At 62.1% G+C, this 25,321-nt stretch overlaps 1 protein-coding gene across 1 annotated transcript in view; it reads right to left on the reverse strand.

The window, feature by feature from the left end:
• LOC117654464 (protein dachsous) overlaps positions 1 to 9,772 on the reverse strand; it is a gene marked incomplete at its 5' end in the record, with an annotated part of 72,923 nt that extends 63,151 nt beyond the window's left edge. The window contains one exon of the mRNA XM_034401108.1: positions 8,084 to 9,772. Within this exon, the coding sequence (XP_034256999.1) occupies positions 8,084 to 9,772 (1,689 nt within the window). The remainder of the gene's footprint in view (positions 1 to 8,083) is intronic.
• Between the last annotated feature and the right edge of the window lie 15,549 nt (positions 9,773 to 25,321).

Consider the following 25,321-nt stretch of genomic DNA (forward strand, 5'->3'; position numbering starts at 1 on the left):
CCAACGGGGACCAACGGGACGCTCGGGTGCGTTCCGTCGTTGTGGGTCAGATAATCCGAGAATTTGTGACCGACCAATTCAGGGGCAAGGTCAAGAACCTACCCGCGTGGCCGCGCGGCCCGCGTGCAGGGCACTGCAGGGCAGTGGGGAGGGCGGCGGGCGCGCGCTGCTTCGCCCCGAAAAACCAGAGAGAGGGGGGGGGGGCAGTGATGAGGATAGCCATATTTCATGTCGTCTGGCCGGGCCGGTCTCGCGGCGGCGTTGCCGCTCCGACTGCCAGAGCCAGGCAAGACCAGGGCAAGACCAGGGCAAGACCAGGGCGGGGCGCGGGGCGGGGCGGACGGGGTCCGGCAGGCCGACCGCCAGGACCGCCAGGACCGCCAGGACCGCTCCGGGAGCCTTTCGGGGCCGGAGGGACCCTCGGTCGGCCTTAGGGAACGACCTATACTCTGACGGGCATGAGGGATTCCTTTGGAGGGTTCCTCTGGAAACGCATAGTGGTCAGTCCTCGCAGTCCCAAGCCGAGAGGTCCCTACACTCTACCAAAAATGTCCTGTAAATGCCGTTAATTTATTACCAGTTTTCACTGTAGGTCAATTCACAGCGTTTACTGTGATCTGCTCACGGGATTCACTGTGATCTTGTTCGCGGTGTTCACTGTGATCTGGTCCCCAGTAAACACTGTGAGTTTGACGCCGATGAGCACCGAAGTACTGCAAATCAGGCTCCAATTCACGGCGTTTACTGTGGCCAGATCACAGTGAACACTGTAACCGAGATCACAGTGAACGCCGTGAACTAGTTCACAGCAAACGCCGTGAATTGCATAACAGCAAACATTGGTAATAAATTAACGGCGTTGACAGGACATTTTTTGTAGAGTGTAGGACGGTTTCCTCGTATTCCGAGAAGCCTATATGGTGGAGACATAGGCCATTTTCAGGGAGTTCCTGGAAAAACCAGGAACCATCCTCACCGTGCGCGTACGAACCCCTTGCCGCGCGAGGTCATAGGTCACATTCCAACAAACGCGGCATTGTATTCTGGCGAACGTGCCACTATTCGCACTCAAAACGAGCGTGACGTCACACGCCTGCAAACCACTGCAAACCAGACCCCGAAAACCTCGGAAACAAAAGCGGATCGCCGCATCGGGGTTCCGAATCCCTCCTCCACCGCGGCAGGAAGACCGACGTGGATGCACGAGAAAGAGAAAGAAAAGACAAGCAGTGAAAAGAGAGAAAATGCGGGTGCGTCTTCGTGTGTGTGTGTGTGTGTGTGTGTGTGTGTGTGTGAACGTGCGCGCATTTGCAGCGGGGGAACGCGACGCGAGTGTCCTTTTCCTCTGCGCGTCGCCACGACTTGCCAAATTTCATTTCAGAGAGAGAGAGAGAGAGAGAGAGAGAGAGAGAGAGAGAGAGAGAGAGAACCGCAGTTCGGAATCGAGCTAGTGCTTCAGCAAAGGCGGGACTTCCAAATTCATGACATTTGTTGTTGCATCCTTGTCCGTTTGTTTTGGTCCGGAAACGGGTCGGCGACGGATTTTCTCCCAGGAATCAAGATTCTTTTCGGCGGGCCGTATTTCGCGGCCGAAAAAGAGGACGACACGCACGCACCCACACGCCGGCAACTTTATGAGCAGACGGCCGCGCGATAAGGAGAGGAAGGAGGAGGGGGGAGGGAGCATGCCGCTGTCAATTCGCTCAGCGCGCTTATAATGGGGCTTTAATGAATTGTGAATGCGACAGCGATAACTGACCGCCGCGCCACGCCACTGCCTCGCCTTCGCGGCAGCATGGCGGCCGCATAGGATCTACACGCGTCGGCACACTCAGAGGTTTAGAAACGAGAAGAGAAGAGACAGAAAAAGGTCACATGCGACATCATGTGAGCAAAAGTTGATCAAATTTGGTAACGCTCTGCGCCCGTGTGCCCATCGTAACCTGAATTTGACTCAAAGTTTTGAGTCAAATTCTTACAAATAATTTGAAGTGTCTAGTGGCAACTCTATGGCAGCAGCGGCAATCGGGTGGCAACCCTATGGCCACCACCTGTGGGACTCCGACACGACGGCGCGCAAAGATGTGGGTCACGGCGGATGATACAGTGGGTACGCGTGCAGGGTAACCACCTTTTCGGCCGGTACAGCACGTGAGGTACGGTGAGGTTAGGTCGGGTTAGGTTGCCAGGTTGCCGCGACGCTTAGCGGCCACGAAGAACAAGGGGGGCAGTGGCAATGCGTGCAAACGGAACGATCTTGAAAGACGCTTGGGCTGAGATCAAGAGAATTCTTTAGAAATAATTTGCTGGACTCGGGACCTTTGACAAGCACATAAAACAATTTTTACAATGTTGTAGTATACTCCGAAAAATAAATAGGGAAACGTGGGCCCTGACTAGAAGTTGTTTGGTCATAGCATTGTGATTTCTATTCGCGCGTCAACAATAAAACCAACTGTGAGGGGGAAGAGAGAAGAGAGTAAAGAGAGGGAGAAAAAGGGAGAGAGGGGGAGGGAAGGGGAGAGAGAGAGAGAGAGAGAGGGAGGGAGGGAGAGAGAGAGAGAGAGAGAGAGAGAGAGAGAGAGAGGGGGGGGGGGAGAAAGAGAGAGAGAGAGAGAGAGAGAGAGAGAGAGAGAGAGAGAGAGAGAGAGAGAGAGAGAGAGAATGAGGAGGCGGATGCGGCTCTTTCCGATTAGCGTTAGGGCGCGAATGGACCAGCGGCACAGCGCGCGTTATGAGAGTCATAGAGCAACGGCCTACACTGTACTGTACAGACAGGCAGACAGACACACAGAGAAGAGGAGGGAAGCCTCACGATTTAAATATTGGTCCCCTCTTCTCACTCTGAAAACCCTCCACTCAAAAAGTCTTGCAGTGAATTTTGCTGAAAAGAACCTTGACAAGGAAAATTGAAGTTGCTTACAAAGTACGTTGAGGAAGCTCACAAGAAAATAGTTCGCAATTTACGTACTGGTACTCATCTTTCATCAAACGAACTCAGGTCTTTCCCTTGCATGTGCTCAGAATGATTCGCGAGCTCTCCCCCGCGCTCTCCCCTCTGATTCGCTTCATGTCCGCGACAGTAAACAATGCCCGAATCATCATCATCACAGATGCATGTCACTGCAGTGTGCTGACGCTTTGCTGACGCGACGCCACAGGGCAGCACTTTCTCCAGCACTTTGCTTCGCGGTAGTAAAAGTGCACAGCGATCGGCAGGGCCGGGCGGGGCCGGGCAGGGCGGACGGGTCAGCGGCAAAAGCAAACGCCCGGGGAAGAGCCGACCAAAGAGTACGGCGTCAATTGCAGGACGAAAACATCCCCGCCGAGTCTGTTTGACAAGTGCGATGCACCGGCATTCTTCCGTGTCGGAAGCTGGAAACAAACCGACAGACAGACAGACTAGACAGAAAGACAGACAGAAAGACAGACAGAAAGACAGACAGACAGAAAGACAGGCAGACAGACAGGCACAGACTGACGTCCAAACAGACAAACAGACTTAAAAAGACCCAACAGACAAACCAGGCGCCCCGGCGCTCCAACTGGGGTCAAATACTGAAACCCTCGCGGCCGGAAGTCGATCAGGGGGCAGAGGGTGACGGAGGAAGGCAGGCAGGCGCCGCCTCGCCGTGAGATTCGCCGTAATGGGAATGACTTTCAAGTCTCGAGACGGCGCCATGATGGGACGCCACCTCGCGCCTGGGTCTGCGGTGCACCGCAACCCCGCCCCGCCCCGCCCCGCCCCGCCCCGCCCCGCCCCGCCCCACCCCGCCAGTAGTACGCTGAGCCAAAACCGACTCGACGAAATCAACGCGCTGCGCTCGCGGTTTCCGCGGACACACATCTGAATGGGACGAGCGCCGAAGCTCTCTCTCTCTCTCTCTCTCTCTCTCTCTCTCTCTCTCTCTCTCTCTCTCTCTCTCTCTCTCTCTCTCCTCTCCCCCTATTAAACTCTTTTTTGAACCCTGGAGCTCGTCTCGTCACCCACCCCTGGGCGTTTTCGTCGTTTTGTTTCGGTTCAATAAATCCTAGAGGCTCGCCGGCGTGTTCTAGAAACACAGTGTCATCCGCGTGTGGAGGGGCGTGCGGTGTAATCAATCAACGCGTGTCAGAGAGAGAGAGAGAGAGAGAGAGGGGGGGAGAGAGAGAGAGAGAGAGAGAGAGAGAGAGAGAGAGAGAGAGAGAGAGAGAGAGAGACCTCCTCCCCGCCGAGGCGTGGCGGGTATTTTAACAAACATTAAACGGTTGGGCAATCGTGCCACACCTGTCGTTGTGCAAAAGCCCTCCGGACAAACGTTCCCCAAAATGAAAAACAACACCGGTAAGATGTTCCAAATAAGCGGGCGACCGCAACCGCGGACGCCCTTTTGCTAGTTTATGAAAACCGACTTTCCAAGTCAGAAATGGGTGGCGTTGCACTGTAAGCACGTCTCGCGGCCTGGCAGTGTACTAGTCCAGCTGCTGGCGCGCCGTGGCGCCTGTTGCGTACGGCGCTCCGTGCTCCGCGGTGCTCCGCGCGCCGCCTCACTCCACTGCAGCTCCACTGCAGCTCCACTGCAGCTCCACTGCAGCTCCACTGCAGCTCCACTGCAGCTCCACTGCAGCTCCACTGCAGCTCCACTGCAGCTCCACTGCAGCTCCACTGCAGCTCCACTGCAGCTCCACTGCAGCTCCACTGCAGCTCCACTGCAGCTCCACTGCAGCTCCACTGCAGCTCCACTGCAGCTCCACTGCAGCTCCACTGCAGCTCCACTGCAGCTCCACTGCAGCTCCACTGACCCGACCGGACCGCGCGGCTCGCCTTACGCCGCGCCAAATCTCTCACCGTTCTGCCACAAACGGGCCGCGAGTTGCAAAAGGTCGCCTGAAGTACGCGCACAGTGGGCCAAAACTCCGGACGGCGCTTTGAGCTCCAGAGTCGCTAAATGGCACTCGAACCGAACGTGTGACCAATGGATTCCTCGCTCGGAGAGCAATCCATCGGTGGGGTCACACGTCCGGTTCGAGTCCCATTTAGCGACTCTTAGCCTCAAAACGCGCCCGGGATTTTGACCGCCCCCGCCGGTCTTCTGGCCCACTGTGTCTTTGTCGCCTGACCTAACCCCAAGTGTGTCGCGGCCCACAGACAAGCATTGACAGTGCACGCGCTCGCCCCGTTTCGACACTCGACATGTCAAAGGGACGAGAAATCTCGCGACAAATAAATCATTTCGGTTCATCAGGGGGCCTGCCTGCCTGCCGGGGCCTTGCCGGGGCCTGCCGGGGCCCTCGCAAACCTGCCCCATGTTTCTCGCTCACTGAGCCTTAACCGTCGGGGCGAGTCTTGTGCAACGGCTTGGCACTGCTGGCAGCGCGCGGCCGACAGAGTGACGCTACGCTGCAAGTACGTACGCGACGCGGCTGCTAGGCCACTGGCAAAATCTGAAGTGGCCACTCCATTTTTCATAGATCCTTCATAAAGCGACGACCAATTTTTCAGTGGTGGAGCCGCAAGACGGACAGTGCGCCTATGTATTGCTTGCGAAGGCCGGGCCAGGCCGTACTCCTCCATGCGCGAGCCACGTCAAACTCCAACCTTATGTTTGGCTGGCTCATGTTTTTGTTGTTTTCTGCCGGTGAGATGTGGGCCGCATCAAGACGGACTCCGGGTCGCTCCGGGCGTGGCACGGCGTGGCGTGGCGTGGCGTGGCGTGGCGCGGCGCGACGTAGCGGGGCGGGCTACCCGCATTCGTGACTCACTCCCTGAATCAAATTCAACGCCGAGCGCGTTGATTGAGAAAATGTGTAAGCCCACCTGCTAGACGGGGAATGTGCGCGGCGAAGCCTGTGTGTGCGCGTGTGTGCGTGAGTGTGTGCGTGTGAGTGTGTGCGTGTGTGCGTGTGTGTGCGTGAGTGTGTATGTGGTGCAGACGACGTGGGCCATAAAGGCGAATAGCGGCGACGCCACCCCACTCCTTTCACCGCCAACGGGTGACGGGGCTCCGCCACCTGGACGTTGACATGCCGCCTAGCCTCGTCGGCCTCGTCACAGACGGCCCAGTCACAGACAGTCCGTCCTATCACAGTTGTGACTGAAACATTCAGCACGTCGTACAGTGGGCCAGAGGACCGGCGGAGGCGCGGCCAAAACTCCAGACGCGTTTTGAGCTCCAGAGTCGCTCAACGGAACTCGAATCGCACGTGTGACCCCACCAATGGATTGCTCTCCGAACGAGGAATCCATTGGTGGGGCCACACGTTCCGTTCGAGTCTCATTTAGTAACTCTGATGCTCAAAAAGCGTCTAGAGTTTTGGCCGCCTCCACCGGTCTTCTAGCCCACTGTGCGTCCGAAGTAATGCCGTTCTGGAAGCGGCCGAAAGGCGGTCCAGGCCGCTGGTTCGTCAGTTCCACGGCGTTCCACGGCGTTCCGTGGCATTTGGTGCGGGGACGTGGCGGGGTCCGGGGTTCGAATACCGGTCCGATTTAATAATAATAACCCCGTGAGTCGTCGGTGCGGCGAAGACGGCGAAGACGGCGAAGAAAGGCGCATGCATTTGGTTGACGTGCAGGGCGTGCAGGCCCACGGCCCGGCGCGGCAAGCCGGTGCCTTGACGGTTTGGGTTTGGACTGCCGCCGGCTGCCGCCCCGCCCCGCCCCGCCGGGGAGTCGCCTCGCCTTGCTGGGACGGCCTGGACGGCCTGGACAGCCAGCCCGGCCATCGACCCGGCCAGGGCAGTGGCGAGGCAGTGCCAGCCTGCCAGGGCGCAAGCGGCAGCGCGGTGCGGCGCGCGGTGCAGCAGCGGCACAAGAAGTAATCCAGTGGCTCAGACTCTCGTCGCTCCGTCTCCCTCGCACTCGCGGCCAGCCCCGCCCGTCCCTTCGGGGTGCGAGAGAGACAGAGCGACGGAATCGGCCTGCGGCGGGGACCCAGCGCAGCCCAGCGCAGCGCAGCGCCAGGCGATGCAGGCATGCAACAATGCACTCGGGGACCGCGTCGCCGCGCAGCCCAAGACCGTCATGAGGCACTGGCCTCCACCAGGCCTAGCCTGCACCGCATGCGCTGTGCTTTCCGTGTACAAAGCACACCTCATCGAAATAATCAAATTTCAATCCAATTCGTGCCTGCTTTTGACACAAACCGTGGTCTCCAGGGAGGTTCCCCCAAATTGGCCGCCCTGATCGAAATTTCAAGCGCTTCCCGAAACCATTGGATGCAACTTCCATTTCCGAATCGACTTTTTCACGTGTGCACCCGACGCACGCACACACCCGAAATCTGGAATTTCGCCCCAGGTACGCGCGGCCCCGCACTGTCAGTAAGTAAGTCTGACAAACAACCGTCAGTCTCTCCGTCCGTCCGTCCGTCTTCTGTCCGTCTGTCTGCCTGCCCGTCTGCCTGTCAGCCCTGGGGTACCGGGTGCCCGGTAGGGTGCGAGTGCTGATGGGTACTTAGCCGGTGCCCAATTGGTACCTAGCGGGTGGGTGCGACGGCACCGAGACACGCGGGCCTTCCCCCTCCCACAGTGGGCCAGAAGACCGGTGGAGGCGGCCAAAATTCTAGCCGCATTTTGAGCTCCAGAGTCGCTACTAAGTGGGACTCGAGCCGAACGTGTGACCCTATCAATGGATTGCTCTGCGAAAGAGGAATCCATTGGTAGGGTCACACGTTCGGTTGGAGTCCTGTTTAGCGACTCTGGAGCTCAAAACGCGTCTAGAATTTTGGCCGCCTCCACCGGTCTTCTGGCCCACTGTGCCTCCCCCTCCTCGACGCCTGGAAATCGAAATTCAGCGCGCATCACTGCGTGGCAGGCGGAAAAGCTTTCGCGGTTTTCTGTTGGGTCCGACTCGCCGACTTTTACTGCTTCGCTTCTCATTAGAATGGCCGGCCTGAGCGTAAACTGAGTAATTTCATATCCTCCGTCGCGTTTTTTGCGCCCACTGCACATCCTCTCGCAGTCTTGGCGGTCTTTCGCCGCCGCCGTGGCGGCACAGCACTTCATTTTTTAACGCGCCTAGCCGCGCCGCGCCTCCCCCAGAAAGGGGTCAACACTTCTAACATTTTCGATGGAGATGGCTCCACATCCTGGTGTGGCGACTAACCTTGAGGATGGAGCAGCCGCGGGCCTCGTTCTCGGCGACGGTCACGTTGTAGAAGCTCTGGTCGAAGATGGGCTCGTTGTCGTTGACGTCGTGGATGGTGACGACCACCGTGGCGGTGGAGGACAAGGGCGGCTCGCCGCGGTCCGTGGCCACGACGAGCAGCTTGGGCTGCGGGTCTGTCTCGCAGTCCACGTGCGCGCGCAGGCTGACCACGCCCGAGACGGCGTCCACCTGGAACCAGCCCGAGTGCGAGTCGGGGGTCTCCGCCAGCGAGTAGGTGACCTCGGCATTGACGCCCTCGTCGCGATCGGTGGCGTGGACGCGCGCCACGGATGTGCCCGGCTCGGCCACCTCCAGCACGCTGGCGGCGTACTCCGGCTGCGTGAACTCGGGCGCGTTGTCGTTGACGTCGGTGACGCGCAGGTGGAAGGTCCTGGAGGCGTGCAGGGGCGGCGTGCCGCCGTCCGAGGCCACCACGCTCAGGGTGTAGTTGGGGCGCGCCTCGCGGTCCAGCGGCAGAGCCACGATCACCAGGTAGATGATGTTGTCGCGGTTGGCGAGGCCGAAGCAGCCGTCGCCGCCCTCCAGGGTGACGTTCACGTGCTCCGTCGGCGAGTACTCCGACTTGCTGTCCGGGTCGTGCACCGAGATGCGCGCCACGAACTCGCCCGGCTGCGCGGACTCGGAGATCTTAGGGGTGGCGTCGTCGCTCAGGAAGATGAGGTTGATGGTGGGCTGGTTGTCGTTGACGTCGATCACGCTGATGGACACGAAGGCCGTGGTCTCCAGGGGCTGCAGCCCGTGGTCCCTGGCCACCACCACCAGCTCGTGGACCTGCTTGGTCTCGAAGTCGAGCGGCCGGTTGACAGCGATCTGCCCCGTGGCAGCGTCGATGCGGAACATGGCGCCCTTGTCCGACTGCCGCCGGTTGATGGAGTACTCCACCTGGCCGTTGACGCCCGCGTCCGCGTCTGTCGCGAACACCTGCAGCACGCCCGTGCCCACCGTGGCGTTCTCGGGCACCGTCGCGAAGTAGCGGCTCTGGTTGAACAGCGGCTGGTTGTCGTTCACGTCCAGGATGGTGATGTTGACCGTCATGGTGCCGCGAAGCGGCGGGCTGCCGCCGTCCACCGCCTCGATGAGCAGGCTGTAGAAGGCGGTAGTCTCGCGGTCCAGGATGCCGTGGATCTGCAGGTCCAGGTACAGCACGCCGTCGCGCTCCTCGTGCGAGCTCAGCTTGAAGGCGTTGTTGACGTTGCCGGACACGATGGAGTACTTCTGCGTGGAGAAGGCGCCCAGGTCGGGGTCCTTGGCGGGCTGCAGCGTGCGCTTCACGTCCCGGGGGGTGTTCTCCGGGAACTCGATGTTCATGACGGGCGTGGGGAAGGTGGGGGCGTTGTCGTTCTCGTCACGGACGCGCACCACCACGCGCACGTTCTCGCCGCTGTTGGGGATGGCCACCAGCGAGTACGACGCGCGCGTCTCGCGGTCCAGGCGCACGCGCGTGCGGATCTCGCCCGTCGACTGGTCGATGGCCAGGTCGGCGTCGACGGGGCTGCCCGGCACGGGCACCACCAGGTACGGCGGCCCCGCCACGTCGCCGCCGTCGCCGATGTAGCCGACGCGCGTGCCGACGGGCGCGCCCTCCGACACCTCCAGGTCGCGGACATGCTCCGCGCCGACGCCGAGGACGCCGAGGACGCCGACGACGAGCAGTGGGACGACGCCGAGCGCCAGCAGCCTCTTCATGGCGAAGGGGCTTGCTCGGCGCCACCGGCGCGCCGAGGCGTCGCTACCGCACTGGCATCCTGCTGCAACAGAAACACAGAGCGGTTAAACACTGGAAAGGACAACGATCGGTAGAATTGCACTCGAAATTCCAATTTGAAAACGATGTTTTGGCGGCCGATAACACGAGATCCAATTTGTTGGAAGGCAACTATTACTGATGGCTATCCAGCAGCTATTCCTCTACTTTTGATTACGAGGCACCCACACCACAACCGTGATGGTAACACACAGATTGGAGTAGCTGGGCACCCTAAAACGAAATTCTAGAACCTCGTCGATTCGACTCGACGGTCTTTTAACAGTGCGGAGGCTAATCCACTAGTAATTTTTCTCTCAAACAAGCTCGGCGCGGCCTTGCGGTGCCTTGCGGCCTCCGTCTCCGTGTCGTAGTCGTATACAATAGAGGCGTTTGCCACAATTAGCGGGCCGATTCCGAACAGCGGCGTCGCTCTGTCTCCGTCGCACTCAGGGGGCGCCTCGCAGGGCCGCAGGGGTGCGAGAGAGACAGAGTCGCCGCAGCCAAGCGCGACCCACGGCACAAACTGGCCGTGAAAACGGCGAGCTTGGCGGGCCCCGCGGCTTGCCGAGCGACTTGCTCTGTCTCTCTCGCACCCTTACGGGGCGCCCCGTGAGTGCGAGGGAGACAGAGCGAGAATCGGTCCGGTGGGCGCGTTAGCGCCTCGCCATCCTCCAGCGACTCCAGGACTCCAGCGCTCCAGCGGATCGGCAAACGAAAGTGTGGACGCAACACGTTCTCGCACTCGAGTTAAGAATGTTCAAAATGTGTGCGGTTCGCTGGGCTCCGGAAAGGGGGCGGGGGCACCGGCCCGGCTCCGAATCCCCCCCCCCCCCTTTTCCCTCTCTCGGCTCGGCCGGACCGCGGGCCCCGTCGTGGCGCGGCTGTACGGTACACTGTTGGTACAGCGCCGGTACACTGTTGACAATTAAATTATTGCCGCGCCGGGCAATCCGAGTGCTCAAATTGCCTACAGCTCGTTCGCTGCAGGAATGTGGCTTACTGCACGCGGCGCACGCAGTGCAGGCAGGCACCGAGTGGTGAAATACACCGCGAGATCCACAGCGGTCCGCCGCACAGTGGGCCAGCAGACCGGTAGAGGCGGCTAAGAGTCTAGACGCGTTTTGAGCTCCAGAGTCGCTAAGCAGGACTCAAGCCGAACGTGTGACCCCACCAATGGATTCCTCGTTCGAAGAACAACCCGTTGATGGGGTCACACGCTCGGTCCGAGTCTCATTTAGCGATTCTGGAGCTCAAAACGCGTCTGGAGTTTTTTGCCGCCTCCACCGGTCTTCTAGCCCACTGTGCGCCAGCCGCCCGCCCGTCCGTCTGTCTGTCTGTCTGCCCGTCCGTCTAGAGATGTGATTATAGAGGGTGCGGAAGTGCGTCGAATCGATAACGAATTGTTTGTCCCAATGCAGCCGTGTGGCACTGTGTGGCTTGGACCCCAGGTAATTATTTCCATCTTGCTTGGATTTCTGTTGGTAGCCTCCCCCCCTCCAACGAAATTGAGCGATCGCTCGTCACGCATTCCGGGATTGGGCCGCTGTGACTAGGCACGAACCTCAAATTGGGGAAGGGGAAGGGGCGCAGGCACAACGAGCAAGAGTAATGGAATAATACGCTGGCGGACTTTTGTCTTTATCTCCACAAAGTCCAGGGGAACCACAGTGAAAATGCACCAGGACGCATTTCAATATGAAAGTTTTCGTCGGAGCAGAGAGCAAGCAGGCCTTTTCAGGCCTGAAATGGGAGAAATTGTTCAATTCCTGAGAGTTTGGAGCCAGGTTTTAGCAGGGGGTTCGGGGGCATATCAGGCAGGAGCACTAAAGTTATGGATGCAAGACAAAAATCTGTTCCAGCAGGGGGGAATGAGACAAGCCCAGAGCCGAGGGCTGATCCAAAAGACTACTGGTTTCGTCGCTCTGTCTATCTCTCGCAGCCCTGCGGCTCGCCCTTCGGGTGCGAGAGAGAGGCAGTCTTCGGAATCAGCCTCCCGGGGTGACGAGACACTTTCCAGAACAAAGCCGCCTCGGCCGCCTCGGTGCACCTCCTGCACCACCACGGCGACAGCTGGGCAGCCTTCGGGCCGCGGTGCCGCCGCCAAGAAGACCCTCGCCGTCGTGGCTCCCTCAGCGTTCTCACAAATTTCATCCTGCCGCCCCGCTCGCCCTGCGCCGTGCATTTCATTAGCGGGTAATTGCTGTGCGAGTCACTGTATGACTATTCGGGCAGCCCGCGCAGCCCGCACGGTAGCAGCGTGGTCGCTTCCGCCCGTCTGTCTGTCTGTCTGTCTGTCTGTCTGAGCGTCTGCCCGAATCGTGCCCAAACCTCAATCCCTATCCGGTTCTGGAGCAGTGCTCATCTGGTATTCGGTGAGCGCGGGGCTGTCACCGGGACAATGAACTATTTCACAGCCCGTGGGGCCCCTCAGTGGGGCCCTCAGTGGGGCCCTCAAAGGGGCCTGCACTGCTAGTGACAGCAGAAAGGGCCCGGGAATAGGGCGTTAAATCGCGGTGGCGTACGTACACTGGCTGCCCAAAAGGGCTCGTCGGCTTGACCAACATTTCAAGCCTTGTCTTCTTCCTCGTCTTCTTCCCTCTCATTTCATTCCGGTGCCCTGCCGAGCGTCCCACAGTGGACCAGAAGACCGGTGGAGGCGGCCAAAACTCTAGACGCGTTTTGAGCTCCCGAGTCGATAAATGGGACTCGAACCGAGCGGGTGACCCCACCAATGGATTCCTCGTTCGGAGAGCAATCCATTGGTGGGGTCACACGTTCGGTTCGAGTCCCATTTAGTGACTCTGGAGCACAAAACACGTCCGGGATTTTGACCGCACCTGCGCCGGTCTTCTGGCCCACTGTGTGTCCAGGCTAGTCCTCCTGCTGGACTCCAGGGCTACGCTCCAGTGGACCTACCTTCGAGTGGACGGCCGGCCGGCCGGAGGGACGAGAGGCTCGTATTTTGCATACATTACAGGACGGGGCCCCGCCAGGCCCCGCCAGGGCAAGGCGAGGCGAGGCGAGGCTACGCCCGCCCGGCTTAAATAATGATAATAATAACAAACTTGCCGGGTCCTTGGTCCTTCCAGAGTGCCGTTCCGTCCTTTTCGGGGCAGCGGCAATTTGGAACGCGCTGCCGCCATTTCCACGGGAACGGAAAGCCGGCACGGACCGTGCGAGCGCCGAGCGCACAGTGGGCCAGAAGACCGGCGGAGGCGGCCGAAATCCCGGACGCGTTTTGAGCTCTAGAGTCGCTAAACGGGACTTGAACCGAACGTATAACCCCACCAATGGCTTGCTCTCCGAACGAGGAATCCATTGGTTGGGTCACACGTTCGGTTCGAGCCCATTTTAGCGACTCTGGAGCTCAAAATCCGTCTAGACTTTAGGCCGCCTCAACCGGTCTTCTGGCCCACTGTGAGCACTAGCTGACGAGCGTCAGTACAAAACCCAAAAGAGTTCAAATTTTGGGGGAGGCGTTACATTTCCATTTTAACACTTAGAGAAATGTGCCCGCGGGAGGGGCCGGCATTGCCGCATTGCTGCGAGCCCCCCAGAGCCCCCACAGACGCGGCGTGGACCGGCCGGCCACCGGGGCCACCGGGGCCTGGGGCAAGGTGAGAGAGGGGGAGGGAGGGGGGCGAAGAAACGCCCATGGGCGCACGGCGGAATGCAGGCGTCTTCCCCCCCTCTTCTGGGCCGGGCCTCCCGAGCCTGCCGTGCCTGTAGTACGGTTAGAAGTTCGATACGTACGGCAGCGCGGCTAGAGGCCGCCGCCGGGCCGCCTCACACATTCCCTACACATCAGGAAGGAAAAGGAAAGCAAGAAAAGTGCGATTCAGACGTTCTTTTGCTTATCAATTTCGCGCGAAAAGGACACCAAAAGTCGCGGGCCAGCCGCGCCGCACCGACGATGAAGCGAACTCTGATTGCAAGCGACCCGCCCTGACCTGACTGGCTCTAGCGTGGGTTAGGTGGGAGACCTCACAGACGAACGGATAGACAGACGGGCAAACAGACAGACAGACAGACAGACAGACAGACAGACAGAGGAGGAGAATTGGAGCCAATCCTTTATTTGCATCGGCTAAACAGTGTCACGCCCTCGCGCCTATTGATTCCAGCGCGTAAAGTCCTTAGGATAGAGTCACGCCCACAGAGCAGAGACAGACAAGCGAACTCGACAAACGAAAACGAGAAAAACGGTCCGAAAAGGAGCCGAAATAGAGGAAGGCAACGGCCCGGCCGCCCGCGCGAAAAAGTAAAAAAAACGCGCGAAAAAAAGGAACTGTCGATAATGAGTCGAATGTGAATGGCTGCATTAATCCCGGGGACACTTAATGACGGGCCAGTGTCACAGTGGCGTGGTGTGGACTCGTCGCTCTGTCTCTCTCGCACCTGTGCGGGGCGCCCGTAGAGCGCGAGACAGAGCGACGACTCCCAGTGTGCCGGTCGCCGGCCTGACGGCTGCGTAGGAGATGAAGGAAAACCTGGGGCGGCCCCGCGTGTGTGGGACCCACACTGATAAATCGTCTGAAACTAGCGGCTTCGGGTCTCGCCGCGGACGCCGCGGACGCAACGGCAAAGTCAGGCAAATCAAACCCGGGCAGTCGCTCAGATGGGAAGCTTCCCCCCCCCCTCTCCCTGCGCCGCCCCCTCGATCGGCAAGACCCCCCCGCTGGGGGACAGCGAGAAACCGCCTCTTCGGACTTACATATTACCCCCCTCCCCCCCTTCCCTCCGAGGAGCAGGCCAGGCGAGCGGCGTTACGAAAACACTTTGGCGGCTACTGATGCTACCGCACAGCTGATTCGGTTTTGTTTCGTGCTTTCTGTTTACTTTTTTTAGGCACTGCAAAACGTGGTACCCTGCACTGTAAAACAGGGAATGACTCCGTCTCGTCAATAAGACTGCCTAGTATTCCAGTCTCCGTTAGCGCCTGGAGGTTAGGCAGTCCCGGGGGCAGCACTGTTCGACGGGATGGCCTTCCCAAGGGGCTCCCCAAGGGGCCATGGCGCCCAGAGCTCAGGCAATCCCGAACGCAGCTCATCGTTTTCAGCTCGAGTCTCTGCCTTCTCGGAGCCCTCCCTATGTGAGCATTCTGGTCATGACGTAAATACCAGGGCAATAGACGTCATAGGTTTGACAGTGCACACCCGAGGGGGTAACCACTCGCGTAATACCCTGTACACAAAAACCGTGTATTACGCGTAATACACGTGATCGTAATACCATTTTTGGGTAAAATGAGCCAAATTTTGGCATTTGAGGGCCGTAATACACGTGTAATACACCCGTAATACAGCGTAATACCGAGTAGTCTGTACACGATTTCGTGAAGTGTTTACCCCCTCGTGCACACCCCTAGCCGACGACGACGGCGGTGTGCGGAATCAGTCCGCCTTGGCATCTTTACAGCGTAGTAACAGCACTCGCGGGCACGGCCAGCACAGTGGGCCAGAAGACCGGTGGAGGCGGCCGAAACTCTACACGCGTTTTGAGCTCCAGAGTCGCTGAATCGGGCTCCAACCGAACGTGTGACCCCACCAATGGATTGCTCTCTGAACGAGGAATCCATTGGTGGGGTCACACGTCCCGTTCGAGTCCCATTTGGCGACTCTGGAGCTCAAAACACGTCTTGAGTTTTGGCCGCCTCCACCGGCCTTCTGGCCCACTGTGCGTAGTAACAACACTCGCGGCCAGCACGCGGCCCGCCACCAAAACTGCTGAGCTGTATAGAAATCAATCCCGACGGCGACCGGACACCGCGCGATAAGTGCGTTTCAATCTTGGAGAAGAAAGGGGGAGGGGGAGGGGGTCTGGTCAACTACATTCTACATTGTATACTCTTGAGAGGCCAATAAGCGTTGCCGCGCCGCGAAGCACGCTTTACAGCCCGGCACTCGTCTTCATCGTCCGTGAGGACGCTGGTTCAAATACACCCTTACCACCAGCTTTTTTTTTCAGTCCCAATATTTCTTCTTTTTTATTCAAGATTTTTTTTATGCCTGAGAACACCATCTGATCCCAAGGGAACAACAAAACACAACATTTTCTGTTTTTCTTTTTCACAGTGTGGCGTACATTTCTGTTCTGTCGAGCTGCCAGTAATGACGGGCTCGCAGTGTCGCGGCAGGCCGATGGCTGGCCGATGGCTGGCCAGGCCGGCGCCACTAACGCCTTGGTGGTAATGTCTGGTCCGTCTGGTCGTCGTCGGGGCGGCCCGTCTTGGCACTGGCCGTGGTGCTGGCCGTGGTGCTGGCCCGTGGTGCTGCCCGTGGTGCTGGCCGTGGTGCTGCCCGTGGTGCTGCCCGTGGTGCTGGCCGTGGTGCTGCCCGTGGTGCTGCCCGTGGTGCTGCCCGTGGTGCTGCCCGTGGTGCTGCCCGTGGTGCTGGCCGTGGTGCTGCCCGTGGTGCTGCCCGTGGTGCTGGCCGTGGTGCTGGCCGTGGTGTGCTGGCCGTGGTGCTGCCGTGGTGCTGCCCGTGGTGCTGCCCGTGGTGCTGGCCGTGGTGCTGGCCGTGGTGCTGGCCGTGGTGCTGGCCGTGGTGCTGGCCGTGGTGCTGCCCGTGGTGCTGCCCGTGGTGCTGCCCGTGGTGCTGCCCGTGGTGCTGCCCGTGGTGCTGGCCGTGGTGCTGCCCGTGGTGCTGCCCGTGGTGCTGCCCGTGGTGCTGCCCGTGGTGCTGCCCGTGGTGCTGCCCGTGGTGCTGCCCGTGGTGCTGCCCGTGGTGCTGGCCGTGGTGCTGCCGTGGTGCTGGCCGTGGTGCTGCCCGTGGTGCTGCCCGTGGTGCTGCCCGTGGTGCTGCCCGTGGTGCTGCCCGTGGTGCTGCCCGTGGTGCTGGCCGTGGTGCGGGCCGTGGTGCTGGCCGTGGTGCTGCCGTGGTGCTGCCGTGGTGCTGCCCGTGGTGCTGCCCGGGGTGCTGCCCGTGGTGCTGCCCGTGGTGCTGCCCGTGGTGCTGCCCGTGGTGCTGCCCGTGTTGCTGCCCGTGGTGCTGGCCGTGGTGCTGGCCGTGGTGCTGGCCGTGGTGCTGGCCGTGGTGCTGCCCGTGGTGCTGCCCGTGGTGCTGCCCGTGGTGCTGCCCGTGGTGCTGCCCGTGGTGCGGGCCCGTGGTGCTGCCCGTGGTGCTGCCCGTGGTGCTGCCCGTGGTGCTGCCCGTGGTGCTGCCCGTGGTGCTGCCCGTGGTGCTGCCCGTGGTGCTGCCCGTGGTGCTGCCCGTGGTGCTGCCCGTGGTGCTGCCCGTGGTGCTGGCCGTGGTGCTGCCCGTGGTGCTGGCCGTGGTGCTGGCCGTGGTGCTGGCCGTGGTGCTGCCCGTGGTGCTGCCCGTGGTGCTGCCCGTGGTGCTGCCCGTGGTGCTGCCCGTGGTGCTGCCCGTGGTGCTGCCCGTGGTGCTGCCCGTGGTGCTGCCCGTGGTGCTGCCCGTGGTGCTGCCCGTGGTGCTGCCCGTGGTGCTGCCCGTGGTGCTGCCGTGGTGCTGGCCGTGGCTGCCGTGGTGCTGGCCGGGTGCTGCCCGTGGTGCTGCCGTGGTCGCGTGGTGCTGCCCGTGGTGCTGCCCGTGGTGTGCCGTGGTGCTGCCGTGGTGCTGCCCGTGGTGCTGCCGTGGTGCTGCCGTGGTGCTGCCGTGGTGCTGCCGTGGTGCTGCCGTGGCCGTGTGTGCCCGTGTGCGCCGTGTGCTGCCCGTGGGCTGCCCGTGGTGCTGCCCGTGGGTTGTGCTGGCCGTGGTGCTGCCCGTGTGCTGCCGTGGTGCTGCCGTGGTGCTGCCCGTGTGCTGCCCGTGGTGGCCGTGTGCTGGCCGTGGTGCTGCCGTGGTGCTGGCGTGGTGCTGCCGTGTGCTGCCCGTGTGCTGCCCGTGGTGCCCGTGGTGCTGCCCGTGGTGCTGCCCGTGGTGCTGCCGTGGTGCTGCCGTGTGCTGCCCGTGGTGCTGGCCGTGGTGCTCCCGGCCCGTGGTGCTGGCCGTGGTGCGGCCGTGGTGCTGCCCGTGGTGCTGCCCGTGGTGCTGCCCGTGTGCTGCCCGTGGTGCTGGCCGTGGTGCTGCCCGTGGTGCTGCCCGTGGTGCTGCCCGTGGTGCTGCGTGGTGCTGCCCGTGCTGCCGTGGTGCTGCCCGTGGTGCTGCCCGTGTGCTGCCGTGGTGCTGGCCGTGGTGCTGGCCGTGGTGCTGCCCGTGGTGCTGCCGTGGTGCTCCGGTGCTGCCCGTGGTGCTGCCGTGGTGCTGCCCGTGGTGCTGCCCGTGGTGCTGCCCGTGTGCTGCCGTGGTGCTGGCGTGGTGCTGGCCGTGGTGCTGCCGTGTGCTGCCCGGTGCTGCCCGTGGTGCTGCCCGTGGTGCTGCCCGTGGTGCTGCCTGGTGGCGGGGCTGCCCGTGGGCTGGCCGTTGCTGGCCGTGGCTGGCCGGGTGCGCCCGTGGTGCTGCCTGTGCTGCCCGTGGTGCTGCCCGTGGTGCTGCCCGGGTGCTGCCGGGTGCTGGCCGTGTGCTGCCGTGTGCTGGCCGTGGTGCTGCCCGTGTGCTGCCCGTGGTGCTGCCGTGTGCTGCCGTGGGCTGCCCGTGGTGCTGCCCGTGTGCTGCCCGTGGTGCTGCCGTGGTGCTGCCCGTGGTGCTGCCCGTGGTGCTGCCTGGTGCTGGCCGTGTGCTGGCCGTGTCTGGCCGTGGTGCTGCCCGTGGTGCTGCCGTGGTGCTGCCCGTGGTGCTCCCGTGGTGCTGCCCGTGGTGCTGCCGTGGTGCTGCCCGTGGTGCTGCCCTGGTGCTGCCCGTGGTGCTGCCCGGGTGCTGCCCGTGGTGCTGCCGTGGTGCTGGCCGTGGTGCTGCCCGTGGTGCTGGTGGTGCTGCCCGTGGTGCTGCCCGTGGTGCTGCCCGTGGTGCTGCCCGTGGTGCTGGCCGTGGTGCTGGCCGTGGTGCTGGCCGTGGTGCTGCGCCGTGGTGCTGCCCGTGGTGCTGGCCGTGGTGCTGCCGTGGTGCTGCCCGTGGTGCTGCCCGTGGTGCTGGCCGTGGTGCTGCCCGTGGTGCTGCCGTGGTGCTGCCCGTGGTGCTGCCCGTGGTGCTGCCCGTGGTGCTGCCCGTGGTGCTGCCCGTGGTGCTGCCCGTGGTGCTGCCCGTGGTGCTCCCGTGGTGCTGCCCGTGGTGCTGCCCGGGTGCTGCCGTGGTGCTGCCGTGGTGCTGCCGTGGTGCTGCCGTGGTGCTGGCCGTGGTGCTGGCCGTGGTGCTGCCCGTGGTGCTGCCCGTGGTGCGCCCTGGTGCTGGCCGTGGTGCTGCCCGTGGTGCTGGCCGTGGTGCTGGCCGTGGTGCTGCCCGTGGTGCTGGCCGTGGTGCTCCCGGTGCCCGTGGTGCTGCCCGTGGTGCTGCCCGTGGTGCTGCCCGTGTGCTGCCCGTGGTGCTGCCCGTGGTGTGCCCGTGGTGCTGCCCGTGGTGCTGCCCGTGGTGCTGCCGTGGTGCTGGCCGTGTGCTGGCCGTGGTGCTGCCGTGGTGCTGCCCGTGGTGCTGCCCGTGGTGCTGCCGTGGTGCTGCCCGTGGTGCTGCCCGTGGTGCTGCCGTGGTGCTGGCCGTGGTGCTGGCCGTGGTGCTGCCCGTGGTGCTGGCCGTGGTGCTGCCCGTGGTGCTGCCCGTGGTGCTGCCCGTGGTGCTGCCCGTGGTGCTGCCCGTGGTGCTGCCCGTGGTGCTGCCGTGGTGCTGCCGTGGTGCTGGCCGTGGTGCTGGCCGTGGTGCTGCCCGTGGTGCTGGCCGTGGTGCTGCCCGTGGTGCTGCCCGTGGTGCTGCCCGTGGTGCTGCCCGTGGTGCTGCCCGTGGTGCTGCCCGTGGTGCTGCCCGTGGTGCTGCCCGTGGTGCTGGCCGTGGTGCTGGCCGTGGTGCTGGCCGTGGTGCTGCCCGTGGTGCTGCCCGTGGTGCTGCCCGTGGTGCTGCCCGTGGTGCTGCCCGTGGTGCTGCCCGTGGTGCTGCCCGTGGTGCTGCCCGTGGTGCTGCCCGTGGTGCTGCCCGTGGTGCTGCCCGTGGTGCTGCCCGTGGTGCTGCCCGTGGTGCTGCCCGTGGTGCTGCCCGTGGTGGCTGGCCCGTGGTGCTGCCCGTGGTGCTGGCCGTGGTGCTGCCGTGGTGCTGCCCGTGGTGCTGGCCGTGGTGCTGCCCGTGGTGCTGGCCGTGGTGCTGCCCGTGGTGCTGCCCGTGGTGCTGCCCGTGGTGCTGCCCGTGGTGCTGGCCGTGGTGCTGCCCGTGGTGCTGCCCGTGGTGCTGGCCGTGGTGCTGCCCGTGGTGCTGCCCGTGGTGCGGGCCCGTGGTGCTGCCGTGGTGCTGCCCGTGGTGCTGCCCGTGGTGCTGCCCGTGGTGCTGCCCGTGGTGCTGGCCGTGGTGCTGCCCGTGGTGCTGCCCGTGGTGCTGCCCGTGGTGCTGCCCGTGGTGCTGCCCGTGGTGCTGCCCGTGGTGCTGCCCGTGGTGCTGCCCGTGGTGCTGCCCGTGGTGCTGCCCGTGGTGCTGCCCGTGGTGCTGCCCGTGGTGCTGGCCCGTGGTGCTGCCCGTGGTGCTGCCCGTGGTGCTGCCCGTGGTGCTGCCCGTGGTGCTGCCCGTGGTGCTGCCCGTGGTGCTGCCCGTGGTGCTGCCCGTGGTGCTGCCCGTGGTGCTGCCCGTGGTGCTGCCCGTGGTGCTGCCCGTGGTGCTGCCCGTGGTGCTGCCCGTGGTGCTGCCCGTGGTACCCGCCGCGGGCGACAGACGCTCCGACTGGTCATCTCGGCAGGGGCGCCTTGTTTTCACCAGTTTACCAGCTCGAAACGCGTCCGGGATTTCGACCGCCTGCACCGGTCTTCTGGCCCACTGTGCGCTGTTGCGTTCAAAGTTGAGCTGGCCGAATCGGACGCTAAAGACTCTGGAATCCGCCCCGCCCGCTCCGCTGCCGCTCCGCCATGTCAACAGTCGGGATCTAAAACAAGGTCCGGCTAGGACGAGGCCGGGACCCGAAGGAGGACCCGAAGGGGGAAGGACCGGATCGACTTTTTTTCCGGCTTTTCGTCACGTGATCCTTCGACGTCCGTGCAGATAGCGAGGCCACTTTGGGTGGCCAGAACCAAGAGGGAAAAAATGCCAACGCTAGTAGCGTTTTTCCCTCATTTCAGGAGCTGATAGGTCAATCCCGTGTGGAATCCCACAGTGCCAATTAGTTGGCTTCAGCCCGTCCGTAAATCACATCGAAACGGAGACAGACAGACAGACAGACAGACAGACAGACAGACAGACAAAGGTAAAGAAAGGTGCGCATTTTGATAGAAACTTATAGTTGTTATCATTCTTTTTTTAAATTTATTTCATCCTGGTGCGAGCGCCGCCTTGACCCGCCCGTTTCGCGCCTGCGCGCACCGCCTTGTATAGTCGCTAGTCCAGCGCCATCTAGCGGCCAAACGGGCGAACGCGGCAAAAAGCCGCTCCACTGCTTTTGCCTTTGCCCGGCTCTCGTTGACCTTCTTTCTGCGATGCACTGCGTCCACCGCGGCCCTACGGCCCTGCCTGCACCTCTCTCTCTCGCACTCGCGGGGCGTTCCGCAGGGGAGCGAGAGAGACAGAGCGACGAGGCGGCCGGTGCAAGAAAGTAGCCAGCATCCGACGTTAGGCACCTAGATCGCGTAAAACGACCCGGGAACGCAAATACGCTTTCTACGCGTTGCCATCGACAGTCGGCCGCAATGTGGGACAGTCTATCTCTCTCTCTCTCTCTCTCTCTCTCTCTCTCTCTCTCTCTCTCTCTCTCTCTCTCTCTCTCTCTCTCTCTCTCGTGAAGGCGTGGAACGAACACGGACTCAGTGAGAAAATGTACTGGTCGGCAGCAAACGGCCCCAGGATGTGTGATTTTGCTCCAGTAATCCCATTTGACGGCGAGGAAGCTACACCTCAGAAGCTCAAACTCAAGTTCGATCCCTGTCATTTAGTCAAGGATTCGGAGGGCAGTTATGTATCCCAGTCGGCACGTGCTGTGCACCACCACACTGCGAGCGGGGACCCATTTTCCCGATCGCATAGAGTCCACATAAAACATCATCATTTCCCCATGGCGAGGCAGCAAGGACGCCCGCAAGTCCTTAGAGTCCGGAAAACGTAGGAGTCGACGTAAGTGCAGAACATTAGCATATTGCCAAGCCTGCCCCTCAATCACTCACGGCACGCTCGCGCGCGCGCACACAGAAACACGGACACGCGGGCAGGCACACGGACACGCACGCACACACGCACACAAACACACACTGACAGATAGAAACATGGAAACACACCGGCAGACACAAGCTTCTTCGGGAGTTTCCGGAGGCCTTTTTTTTGTACGTGCGTACTACTATACCCAATGGAAACCCAATCAAACAAAATAATCAATTTTTTCCCGAAATTCGGGAGGCAAATTTCTCCGGGAATTTCCAATTTTCTAACAGTGTGCAAGTAGTCGAAAAGCGCCTCCCTCGCCCCTCCCTCCGACCGATTCTGGATCCGCCCTGACCGACAGGTGTGCCGACGGGGCCCGCCGGGGCCCGCCACGCCACGCGAACAGGGCAAGCAAAGGCCACGGCAAGGCGGTGGAGGATGCCTTCCCGAATTTTCCCGACCAGGGTGAAAGGGGCGCACTCGCAGTGGCGCGGTGGCGCCGGGCCAGTCGGAGGCGCCACCACTACTTACCACGTGCGTGTCAAGTCTACTGGGGTGCTACGCACGCACGCACACACACACACACACACACACACACACACACACGCACACACCACACACACACACACACACACACACACACAGTGGCAAGGGTAAGGCCACGACACCACTCGCCTAACGGTGGGTGGAGCTTACAACCAGTAGTTTAAAAAAAAAGTAGAAGCACTGCCGAAAATAAAGATGAATTTCTCTGACTCTGGATGATTTTTTGGGGGGCGTATTGATTAACAACCAAGAAATTTCAGGCCAAACCACTTGCAAACTGGTAGAAGAGCACTCAAAGCATTTTTAAAAAATGGTTTGTTTTTTTTACACCATTTTTGGCGGAGTACCGTGGCCGCCGTAGTGCCACGCAGTGCCGTAGTTGTCGAAGCGCCAGGGGCGCAACAGGGCGGTGAAGAGGGGGCGGCAAGGTCACAGACGACGGCAAAAAAATAAGGTGCACTTTAAAAACCGTCCGTTGCAATGATATTTATTTTAGGAGAAACGACCCCGGCCGGGGTCGCCTCGCCAAGCTTCGGGACGGGCCCTGCCTCCCCTCACCTGTGCTTGCAGTGCGCTCGCCAACGCCAGCGGGCCAGCGTCCCAAAACAACACAGCCCTGAACTGCAAGCACACTGCCATTCGGACGGATGGTAAACAACCGCCCGCCTATTTGCACACGCGGCGCTTACGGACGGTCCCTCGTCACCTGCAGGCTGCTCGTCGCTCTCTCCCTCTCTCTCTCTCTCTCACTCCTACGCGACGCCGCACAGGTACGAGAGGGAGAGACAGTTCAAAATGAGCCTGTGTGCCGGGGCCGACCGATTTCGCAGTGTCTGTCGCTCCGTCCCTCGCGCCCCAACGGGACGCCGCACAGGTGCGAGAGGGAGAGACAGTTCAAAATGAGCCTGTGTGCCGGGGCCGTCCGATTTCGCACAGTGTCTGTCGCTCCGTCCCTCGCGCCCCAACGGGACGCGCCACAGGTGCGAGAGAGACGGAGGGCATGCGAGTAGTTCGGGGACGGGCCCCAGGTAGGCCCCGGGCCGGGCCGGCTATATAGGCTATACGGCTAGACCTGCGCACACCGGCCGACCGGCCACAGCCAAGCCGACAGGCCCACAGCATGCAACGAAAAGAATGCGTGCGGGGACGGGAGGGGAGGGGGACGCACGGCCGCGGGACCGCCGCCAGGCCGAGGCTCAGGCGCCACCGCCCGCTACGCCCCCGCCCGCCCCGCCCCGCCCCGCCCCGCCCCGCGCCCGGCCCCGCCCCGCCCCGCCCCGCCCCGCCCCGCCCCGACCCGCCACGCCTTGAGAGAAGGGCCGAGGAACCGGGGCCGCGAAGTCAGTGCGCCATCGCCCAAAACTTTTCGTCAAACAGCTGCAGACACGAACGCCTGCGAAGCGAAACTGCTCCAAACTGCACGAACGCGGCGAGGGCGAGGCTGCTGGCTGGAGTCCAGAGAGTCCAGCCAGACGCCACGCGGACCCCTTGCCCTGAGGGGTCGTTGTCGTCGTCCACATGGTGTCCCACTCTGTCCTTGACGCTCTGAGCGCACTCTCAATGAGTGCGAGAGAGCCAGAACAAGAGCCAGAACGCCTGGACGCCTGTCGCCCGCACTGGGAAAACCACGGCAGGCCCATTGAGCCCACCCCGCACGAAAATTAGTCTCGGCGTCGAAGATAAAACAGCCACGCCAACGAATTTGGACGCGACAAAGCAGCTTGACGCCGCGACGCTCGCAGTGGTGGTGGCACATGCGGGGTCGCATGCGTCGCATGCGGGCTGGCTGCAGTTTCACAGTGAGCTGCCGGTTGGAGGTTCGAGGTGGCCCAAACGCAGCGCGACGCAGCGCGCCCAAAGGTGGCCGGTGCGGTCAGGCCGAGCTGGCCCTTTATAGGCCGATTTCACGCTGGGATTGACAATAGCGGCGGCGCTGCAGCCTGGCCAAGCCGGCCAAGCCTGGCGCCAGACATTGACTCACACTCACACACACAGTCACACATACACACACACGCCATTATCCCAAATGGCGGCCTTCCGTCCGCGCCCCGCAGTGCCCTGCGATGCCCTGCAGTCCCTGCGGTGCCCTCCTTGAGAGCCAGCCCCGTGAGGTCGCTCCGCTGGCTCCGCTGCGCTCCGGGACGGTCCGGAAAGCGGCCAGACTCCGGGAGGTGCTCCGGGAGGGACTCTGTCATTAGCGGGGCGCCAGGGGAGTGTCCGGCGAGGACGGCGTCGTCGGGCAGCTCGAAGGCGTCACCTCCAGGCGACCTCCGGGACCACTCCGGGACACTTCCGAGACGCCCCCGGGCCACACAGTGGATTTGCGCGGCCAAAACTCTGGAAAATGGGACTCGAACCGAACGTGTGACCCCACCAATGAATGGCTCTCCGAACGAGGAATCCATTGGGGTCACACGTTCGGTTCGAGTCCCATTCAGCGACTCTGGAGCCCAAAACGCGTCTAGAGTTTTGGCCGCCTCCACTGGTCTTCTGGCCCACTGTGGGCCAGGCCGCTCGACCCGTGAAAAGCGTCGGAAAACGGCGCGGTCGGAAACGCGGGCGGGGCAGAGAGAATACCTGGACGCGCGATCGCTTAATGATCGTTTCGGGTTTCGGGCCGGTCGCATTCCCCATCGCGCTCTCTCTCGCACCCACGGGCCCTGTGCGGGACGCCCCGAGAGTGCGAGAGAGACGGAGCATGCCGGCACGGCGAAACGTGAAACCCGATCGCACAATGGCGGAAGACAGGGCAGCTTTTCTTGCACTGCCGCCTCCGGTGAAAAGCGCTCTGCA

Source organism: Thrips palmi, unplaced genomic scaffold (genome assembly GCF_012932325.1).
Source record: "Thrips palmi isolate BJ-2018 unplaced genomic scaffold, TpBJ-2018v1 HiC_scaffold_10, whole genome shotgun sequence".
NCBI classification, from domain to species: Eukaryota; Metazoa; Arthropoda; class Insecta; order Thysanoptera; family Thripidae; genus Thrips; species Thrips palmi.